General features: G+C 43.0%; 1 protein-coding gene across 2 annotated transcripts; it reads right to left on the reverse strand.

Annotated features, from left to right (window-relative positions):
* Positions 1-96: 96 nt before the first annotated feature.
* On the reverse strand, positions 97-9,349 carry fbxo21 (F-box protein 21). 2 transcript variants are annotated; one of them, XM_071535379.1, is made up of 12 exons: positions 9,126-9,349; positions 8,359-8,494; positions 7,853-7,962; positions 7,510-7,631; positions 7,088-7,234; positions 6,649-6,785; positions 6,388-6,524; positions 5,486-5,665; positions 4,677-4,809; positions 3,610-3,800; positions 2,638-2,795; positions 97-1,432 (listed from the first exon to the last, which is right to left on the reverse strand). In XM_071535379.1, the coding sequence occupies exons 1-12, from the start codon at positions 9,347-9,349 to the stop codon at positions 1,191-1,193; spliced, it is 1,917 nt and encodes a 638-aa protein (XP_071391480.1). In that variant the 3' UTR covers positions 97-1,190. The 2 variants fall into 2 exon arrangements, with proteins under 2 accessions (XP_071391480.1, XP_071391479.1); XM_071535378.1 differs by having other exon boundaries at positions 3,610-3,836; positions 4,665-4,809.
* Positions 9,350-9,627: the final 278 nt, after the last annotated feature.

Here is a 9,627-nt window from a genome sequence, read left to right on the forward strand (position 1 = left end):
TTTCTCCCTGGCCATTCAGAACTCTTATTCAGGTAATAACAAGTCAGACAAAAGCTGGAAAAAACCTTGAAACATTTTATTTTTAAATTTCCTCAAAGCTCAGAGTCATTTCTGTTTCAAGTCACTGTTGTTCCTTGTTGGTTCCTCTTTTGTGGGCCTATTTTTTTTTCCATGAACAGCTCAACAACACTGATGAGCCCTGACATCCTACAATGTTTCACTTGTAAATATACAGAAAAAAAAAATAATTAAGATGTTCTAGAAATGTGAAAGTCAAACTTTCATAAGTGCATGAAACTTGATTAAAAGATGTAATTCAAGGGGAGTTAAAAGTAAAGTCCATCTCCAAAGTATTCTCCGCGTTTGGATGTGTGTTAGTCTTTTGTGTGGCACTGTAAGTGGGCGAATACGATGGGAGGAGAAGGGGGGGGGGTCCTTGCTTGACTGGTGTCGGGGGACTGGGGGGCCGGGGGGCCAGGGTCTGGGTGCTGGAGCATTTCTCAGTTCGGGGCGAGGTGAGATTTACCTGGCTACCCCATCCTGAATTTACTCCTCCGCTTAATTGTTCAGTTCAAACGACCCAGTCTCAAAGTGAAAGGAGCAGGATTCCTACTCACGTTTCATTTTAAAATCCCATCCTTTTTCCAAACTTGGTCTGAATTTGAAGATTTTGGCCGGTCTTTGAAATGATGCATCCTGATAGTAGCTTGATAATGTCTGTCAACTCTAAGCCATATCACTCTATAGCTGGACATTTTTCTTCATAACAAATATATAACGTGAAATGACAATGGGTCTATGACTATATAGGAAATGTGTGGTCATATGTCTATCAGCACAGAACAACCTTTTCTAGACTTTCTGTCCAATTACGACACTTTTCCAGACCTGGAAATGACCAATACATTTTCCATACTTTTCCAGACCTGTGCAGGAACCCAGAAGGGGTGAAGCAAAAATCACATGAGCGACTGAATCATTTCTTGCTACACCAAATCATCAGTTTCTGCAAATATGCTGACTGGTATAGTTATTATTACAATAACCTCGCTGTTACACTTGTGAATGTGTAAATGAGCCCTAGCCTAGAATACATGAAGTAAAACAACAGCTAGGTGGATTGGGAATTGGGAATGGGTGACCAGAAACGGATTGGCCTGGGCGGCAGGATACTGGTCATAGATACTTTGCTACATGGGCATGGCCTGGTGGTTGTTTTGGTCTGTGGCGGGAGCCTGGTCTTGGCTCCCGGAGCTGGGTGCCAGTCTGTGGTAGAGCTCCCGCACCGAGCCCAGCGTCTCGTCCATGTCCTCTGGGTACCGCGTCTGCAGCTCTTCGTTGGCAACGTAGTGGGTGTCGGAGAACTCTGAGAAATAACGACCCACCTCCGGGTGGCCGATCTCCAGGGGGGCGGAGTGGGGCTCCAGGTTCTCTGGAGAACAACAGAGGAGAAGTGCGATATCAAGGGATGTAGAACTTAGAAAGTAAAAACTGAAGTTAAACTCAAGAGTGAAACAAGAGGCACTTGAGCTGTCTAATGTTCTGCTATAATCACCACGATATATTCAAAATTACCAGTTACGCTAAAGAGCAAATACATTTTATGAATGCATTAATTAGCAATAAATATGATATCGGATAAATATGATGAATTCATATGAACTCTGTATCTTACAGCATAGCCATAGTAGTTTCAAGAAGATTTTCCTCATTAATATGCAAATATATGCAGTAAGGTGAAGTTTCTATCATGTATTGTTCTTGACTTATTGTGTTTACAATAATGAGTCTACAAACAGACAGACACACACAGACGTCACCATGACAACATAATGTCCTGCATACCAGACAGGGATTCATTTGTCCAGCCTGCAATTAGATTGCTTAATTTGCACAGATAATTATGTAGCCTCTTATGCCTGTATAAGAACTTGGTGTTTTCCACTAATGAGCATTTTTTTGTGCTGTATTGATCTACTGACTCACTCTTATCTGGTCTTATCAACTGGCACTTTCTTTTATATTTGTTTGTATAGCAGATAACATGGTGATTTGTTATGTGTTCCAATTCAAATCAAATTTCCCTAAGGGACATTAAATATTTGAAAAGAAATTGAGCTGCTACATTCCATGATAAGATACACAGTAATGGCTTACACTGCATCTGGATTTGTCTCCCAAATAAACAGCTATGTTATGCTTAGAAAGTTTGCTTTCAACAAATGCAACTCTGGTAACATTACAGCTGTATACATCAGATAAAACGGCTGAGAATCTCCTCTCTACAACAGTAGTTCTCATTGTTTTTGACTTGTGAAAAATAAAGCAATGCCTACTTGCAATGCTTTATTGCAAGAGTAAACACATGGAATGGTAAACTCTTGACGACAAGTGATGATTTATTTATATTCGGGCTATTTGACTTGATTTATTATTAGTCTAAGGCTAGAGGCTGCAAACATTCCTTATTTCTCAAGGGCATTTATCAAAGATTTATAATAATAATACTACATTTGTGTATTATAAATGTGTTTTAATCTCACAACTTCACAACCCGCAGGTTGGGAACCACTGCTCTAGAAGACAATTCACCATAAGGACAGTAAACATTACCGTGTGTGTGTGTGTTATGCGTACCCTGTGCTGCGTAGCGGCACGTGCCGTCCTGCACCAGGACGTTGTAGAAGGGCTGGTTGGCCCCGCTGGACAGCTGGTGGACCCTCATGGTGGTGATCCACTCCTGGCTCATGGTGCACTTGGGGTCCCAGCCGTAGATCACACAGTTATAACCCGACCTGGAGGAGGGGATGGAGCAGGACAGACAGCCTCAAGTGTTATATACAGTAGGAAGATCGCTCAAGAGGCATGTCTTCATGGAGAGTGCTATAGTGTGTGTGCAGTGTGTCACATACTTTAAGTGGTAATGTGTGACAACCGTTTTTCTTTTTGATTTTCGTGACATCTTTGTTGCCAAGCGCTCATTGCTGTGGTGTTGCTGCACTGCACTTCCCAGAGATCACCTGTCAATCACCTGGATTTTCTGTTGATGAAGTTTGAGTTTCTGTAGGTGGCGCTCTGTTCTTTGTCTCTTCAGCCATGGTGGCTATCGCTGCTCATGCTAACCACCCAGTTCTTCTTCTATTTATTCCAAACAAACTGCTGTTGCTGCTGCTAGAAATGTAAAATGCATAATTTCCTGTGTGCCAGAGGATTTCTTCCCAGGAAGGACCTACTTGACACCGGGTATTTAGAGCAGCGAATGTAAAAGCTTTCATGAAATGAGTGTCACTGCTGTATTCTAGCAATTGGTGATAGCGTGACAAAATGGACATTTATTTATATGAAAATGTCACACACTATTACTTGGCATTATTAAGACGAAATGTAGCAACAATGGACCAATTTACAACAGAAATGTGAAGCTTTAATTAAAAGAGAGATGGGTGAATGGACAAAAAGATTCACAAGAGAAGAGGGATAAATAAACAATACATCATTTTAAAAACAAAACAAAGGGTGGATGGGATTGCAGTATACATGAATGGACAGATGGTTGGCTGGAGGACAGAGTGAACGTCAAACCAATCTATCTGTGTCAGTGTGACTCACCTCTTGTGTTTCATGATGAGGCCAACAGAGTACTGGACCTCCAGGTGTTCTGCAGCACTGCGCCTCTTGACCTCGGGCTCCACAGGATGTTTCTTGTGCTGGATGTGCTCCAGCGTGTGCTGCACCAGGTAGCCCACCGCCCCGTGTTGGGAGGGATCCAACGCCTGAATGTGCTGCAGGATGTCCAGCACCTGGGATGGACGGCAAACATCAAAAGATAAAAGAGTTTGGTGAAATTTATTACCCCAGAGTGTGGGTGATAGACACAACATTCCACATGCCTGTCCCCCTATGTCCACAGTGCTTAAATCAGTTATAGATTATTAAGAGCTAAATGGTTTGAGTGTGCTGTTCTAAATAGTGTTGAATACTTTATAAACAGTATTCTGTTAATGATGACAGACTGATGGAAAAAATCACTTTGTTTCAACATGTTTATCCTCTTCAGTAAAGCAAAAGAGAAGCCCAATACATAGGGAGCAACACCAGGCAGAAGCAGGGGGAACAAGTAGCGACATCCTCAAAGGGGTTTATGGGAAATGTGGCCTTAATTTTGAGGAAAAACCAGCAGTAACAATACCACTGGATTGTTTATGAAAATTATACCAGGGTATCATATATTGATAGATTGAATATGTCAAAATAACATTTAATCTTAAACAAGTAAACATCTCGTATCCCACAAATGATGCAGGCACCCCTTGGGCCAAAAGTAAACAAACGTTATAGTGCCGCTCTTAGGCCAATCACTGCAATTTTTACAATGCCAGAGTGAAAATCCAATCAGCAGCATCTGAAATATTGTGTATGACGCACAGACAATCAAACAAACACTGTAGCACCCCTCATAGGCCAATCAGTGTAATGAGAAGGCCATAAAAGAGCAATGACACGCATCATTCCCTGAAGTTTTGTCAAAATCCAATCAGTGGCGTCCGAGATACTGAGCATGACGGACCGATCTATAGTCCCTCCTCCGAATTCCATCATGAGGGGGAGAAAAGCCAATAAAAAGGCATGGTGCTGCAGTGCTGCATGTCTGTATTCAGGTTGGTGTGTGTTTTAACCTTTTCTGGCCAGATGCCCAGGTGGAAATAGAGGCGAGCCTGCAGCAGCAGGTACTGGACGTTGTCTGGGTTGATAGTGAGGTAGAGGTCCAGTGAGTCTCTCAGTAGCTGGTAGGATTTCTCATTGCCCTCTCTGAAAGAAACCACACAGTGTATACTGATGTAAAGCAATTCAACCAGAAAGCGAATTTATCCATTTAATTCAAGCAACCATCAAATCCAATCATCTATTCTAGCACTTCTCAAATGTGAAACAATCCCCAAGATGTTGCAAGGCTCCCCCTAGTCTAGTTAGTTGATAAAGATATTACAGTGATTAGCATAGCATAGCATCTTCACCCACCATGTATTCAAACGGCAGCGACTCCGGCGCAAAGGTTAAACATAATTTCCAGGAAATTACAACAGAGGAATTTAACAGCATTGCCAGTGTTGTGTGAATGGCAGCATTACGATAAACAAGCGGAAAAGGCACGTCTTGTGTAAACAACAGAAACTGCTACCGTTGCCGGAAAAGTTAATCTGGTAATTTTCCGGGTTTCATGTGTGAAAGGGGCTATAGACTAATACGAACTGGTGTTACTTTTGATGTGAATGGTCCTTGAAGATGGAAAACCCATAGCTTGCTTCCCTGAGACAAAAGTATAACTCTCCCCGAGACAGGTAATATTGAGCAACATTCATCATCAGCCCAGACACTCATCTATCAATCCATCCATCCTCCACCAACCCCCACCCATCATCCATCATTTACACATCAGCCAGTGCCATCGGTGACTGTTTGGTGTTCAACTGTCCCTACCCCTTACCCTCTCTTGCCGATGTTGAGCAGGTTTCCCACCATCCTGAGGAGCACCTCTGTGGTGCTGATGGCACTGTAGTAGTCTGCCGTCACCTGGTGGCCGATGAGGTACTCGCACTCCTTGGCTGTCAGCTGCTTGCCTTTACCGAAGGCATCGATGTAGACAAAGTCATAGATGTCCTCACTGCTGCAGGGAGAAGGTTTAATCAATGTGTAAATGTAATGCACAGACACCCAACTCCAATGATGTTGTGTTCGATTCACCAGATCCAGCCTCTTGTTATTACCCAACTATAGATAAGGACTGAATGAATCATGGATGAATAAATTGTAGGGTAGTTTGGCCTGTCGATGAGATTATTATTAGAGGGGCAATAATTAAGACGTTTACTGCCCCATAGTACAAAATGACCATAACGTATTTGCAGGAGGCTCAATGAAGTTACTGATCAATACCAATGACTGGTCCATACTCTCCGTTTTGGAACAAAAACTTCCTGCCCATTGGAATCTCAAGACATTCCCAATCTCTTATGGGATCTCTGCTCAAATTAGCTATCTTATACATGTCTATTGTGAAAAAGTGTCTTTACTGTTTGTGCCAATTACAGGCCACCATAACTCAAGGGGAAGAGATGGATAAATCCTAGAACTAGAGGGAGGAGAGCCGGCTGGTGATAGACTGCAAGAAAAAACAGATAACAGAGGAGAACAGACAAGATAAAGTGATTGGTTGAGGGGTTAGGATATAGAATTTTGAATAGCTGGTTCAAGATAGACATTTGAACATTCAAGCTCAGCTCTCCCCCTGAACCGATGCTAAAAGTCCCCAAGCACTGCATGAATGACACCGTCAACTCCAAGGATCATGTTTAGTGGGATGTGAGCTACATTCATTACAAACCGTACCCTCTTGGTTTCTGGCACCAGCGCAGTAGGAAATGATTGGGGAAGTTGACGGGTTCCAGCTGAACACCCAGCTTCCTGGCCAAAGTCATGTAGAGGACAGAGAGGCTTATGGGAATGCCTGTACGGCGTAGTAGCACCTAAATGAGAAACAAGACTGCCTGGTCATTTTATCTATACATTTTAAAATCTGTGAAAATAGTCAGGGAAATGATAGGAAAGCTTGTGGCATAAAAATTGCAAAGTTCTCTGGGAGATATCTACCTGGTGGATGTAAGAGTTCAGAGGGTTGTAGTAGTCAAATTCGTTGCCCTTGTATTGAAGCTGCTCATATAAGACAGAATTGAGGGCGCACACCACCTGTCTCTGGAGCTCAAAATCCTCTACGACAAAACAGTCACCTATATCATATACAAGAAACAGAATTTCATAAAGAACATTGGCTGAGAGGGAAAATGTGAATCTTATGCGGCTGACATATCTGCCCAAATACACATATTTTTATTAATTTTCTCAAAATGCACTGGGAGAGGAAGCCCAAGCGGAGGAGCCTCAAATGTCTAGCTCTGATGCATTTTGAGAAAAAAAAACAAAGCCTGGGGGAAAGACATGAGAAAACAACCAAAAACAAAAAACAAAACAAAAAAAAAAAACACACAAAGCCGACTTTTCATTCTCAGTTTTGCTAGAATTGAAAGCCCACCTTGAGCAATCCTCAGGCTGGGGTGGGACGGGTTCTTGATTCTCAGCATCTTCTTCACCTTGTCTGCGATCTCGTCCAGCTGGGCTGATATGCCGTCCAGGGTGACATCTGCCAACGGGTTACAATACTGGTCCACCAGTACAGCACCTGGAATAAGAGAGGAGACCAAGAGAGAATATGCAAAAGATGTTAACTTCAGATTTGAAATGGCAAAATGTCTGCAAAGATGTATAATGGAATATAGAAAAAATATTTCAACATTCAACAGCCGAACATTGTCTTATCCTGTTATCTTGTTCCTATGATAATAACTACTAAGCCACAATGTGATACATAGAAGATTAAACTAAACAGAAGTAAATGGAAAATGAATGGACACAGTGCAACATATGAGTTGGTTGACATCTGCACTAATGCCTCACCTTCTAGAGCCGACTGCTGCTCTGCAGGCTGCTCCAGAAAGGTCTTCAAACTCCTCAGGATGTTCTGCTGCCGCAGGAAGTAAAGGATCTTCTTTGCATAGTACTTCAATGTCAAGCTTTTCCTAGGGAAGAGGACAGGTGGAGAGGGGGATGAAGAATGGGAGGGAGACATTGGAGGTGCACGGGTGAACGAGTGCCAGACAAAAAAAGAGCTTTCATAATCACAAAAGGTCTCAGGGAGGATTAACACGACCAATTCATTAACGAATGATTGCCAAATGCGGTATGCAGCCAGCATTGTTTCCCACTGAGGTACGAACTGTGGAAACAGCGCTGTTCTCACCTCTTATCTGAATTGAGTATGAAGAGGAGCTCGTCTTCACAGAAGTGCTCTGGCGCTCCGAGCGACTCGATCTCTGCAAAGCTATCTCCCAGCACCTGGCCAACGCAAGGCTGCGTTACAGATCTCTGGGTTAGTTCGAACATGCCAAGCTCACACTTTCTCGCATACACATGCACACACTCTTACACCAGACCAGCCAATTCACAGAGTTAGATGATAATGATGCACTAGACTACTTTACACTGTGTTTAAAGTATCTCTTGGAGAGGAAAACTATGCTTTTGCCATAGTGACAAATGTTTTTGTACTAAACATCAAGCAATTAGCATTAGCTGGTCCAACTAATGCATGTGAATGCTTTTGTCATTCTGTCACCTTCGTCCAGCAATAGAGGATTGACATACTATTCATATTTAGCCTACTTTAAGTTACTGTGGCACCAGCCAAATCTAATGTATCTGCATTGTAAAATGGTAATGTAATATTGATTTAAGTGGATTACTCACAACCTCTGTGAAGAATCTCTTGGAGATTGATTCCACTGTCCTTCTTATTTGTATACCAACTCTATGGCGTGTTCTGTATTCTCTTAGCCAGTCGCAACACTCGTTCTGACGGTAATACTTCTGCAATCTTGGCCATCTGTTAAAAGCAGTAAATGGTTAATATAGTCAGTCACAATTCCATGAATGAATGTGAAAGGTCCATAATTAGTTTAGCAAGCCCTTGACTAAAACAGTAACACATGATATATTACAGTCTATTAAATCAGTTCATTAGTTTACTGCAGACTGGTCTTCTCTCTGTATAGAGAAAAGCAATCAGCAGAGTAATGTGGCACACACAGCAAAGTCAGTCAGGAGGAGGGCTTTGGTTTTGGCAAGAGCTTCCCTCTCTTGCAGTTCTCGGGCTATTTCCAACATTCAAGGTCACACAACTTCGTTTTCGGCCATACCGAGCAAAATCAAGTTTGAGCTGCGACTTGTGAAGCTTTTTCTGTGACTTCAGATTTACAGGCTTCTTAACCTGTCTGCAGAGGAGAGCTTCTCGCTGGCCTGGCGCGATGATGGATTTGGTGCATCAGCAGAACGTCAACCGTTTGACAGCTGGGGGTTAGCAGTAAACGAAGCTTATAACGGCAGTCGAGGAGCGATTTAGAGCTCTAAACTGAAAACTGCATAAACAGACAGGGGAAGCTCTTTCTGAAGACAAGTAACAAAAACACCAAAAGTCAAAACTCAGAAGACATACTATAAAAAACACATCATAGCACCTGAGTTTGTACTGGTGTCCCCAGACCTTCCCCCTTCCGTGGCAAACGTCGTGTAGCCGCTTGCAGCTGCAGGAAACGTTACAAATGTCGACATGTTTGAGGACAGGGAAGCACAAAATGTGTTCGAGCAACTCAGCCGGCAGGTCCGTCAATTTTTTAGTTTGGGGCTCCGAAATAATCCCATTTAGATTTAGATGCCCCTCTCCGGCTACAGACGTCGCCATCTTTACTGTTTACCCCGATTACCTCATTGCTCAGGCACCGCCCCTTTATGGCGCAGGGGGCCGAGCTTGGGGCGGGGTAGACGAGCCATAGCGCAGTTTGATTGGTTGGTCGGGCGAGAGGAAGGGGAAAGCTGTGCTGCTTTCACGGCTCCTCGTCAACTGCATCTTCGGTTCGGAAGTATAGATACTTGGAAGTGCTGTTGGTCGGAAGCAAAGCTTTGCTGCTGTTTTTATTAACAATGTAAAAACGCTCTCATCCCAATCTTAAAGAGGTGCCC

Source organism: Centroberyx affinis, unplaced genomic scaffold (genome assembly GCF_046629955.1).
Source record: "Centroberyx affinis isolate AG114_WGS23_722 - 3 ecotype Tasmania unplaced genomic scaffold, CSIRO-AGI_Caff_v1 ptg002694l_1, whole genome shotgun sequence".
In the NCBI taxonomy this organism is placed as follows: domain Eukaryota; kingdom Metazoa; phylum Chordata; class Actinopteri; order Beryciformes; family Berycidae; genus Centroberyx; species Centroberyx affinis.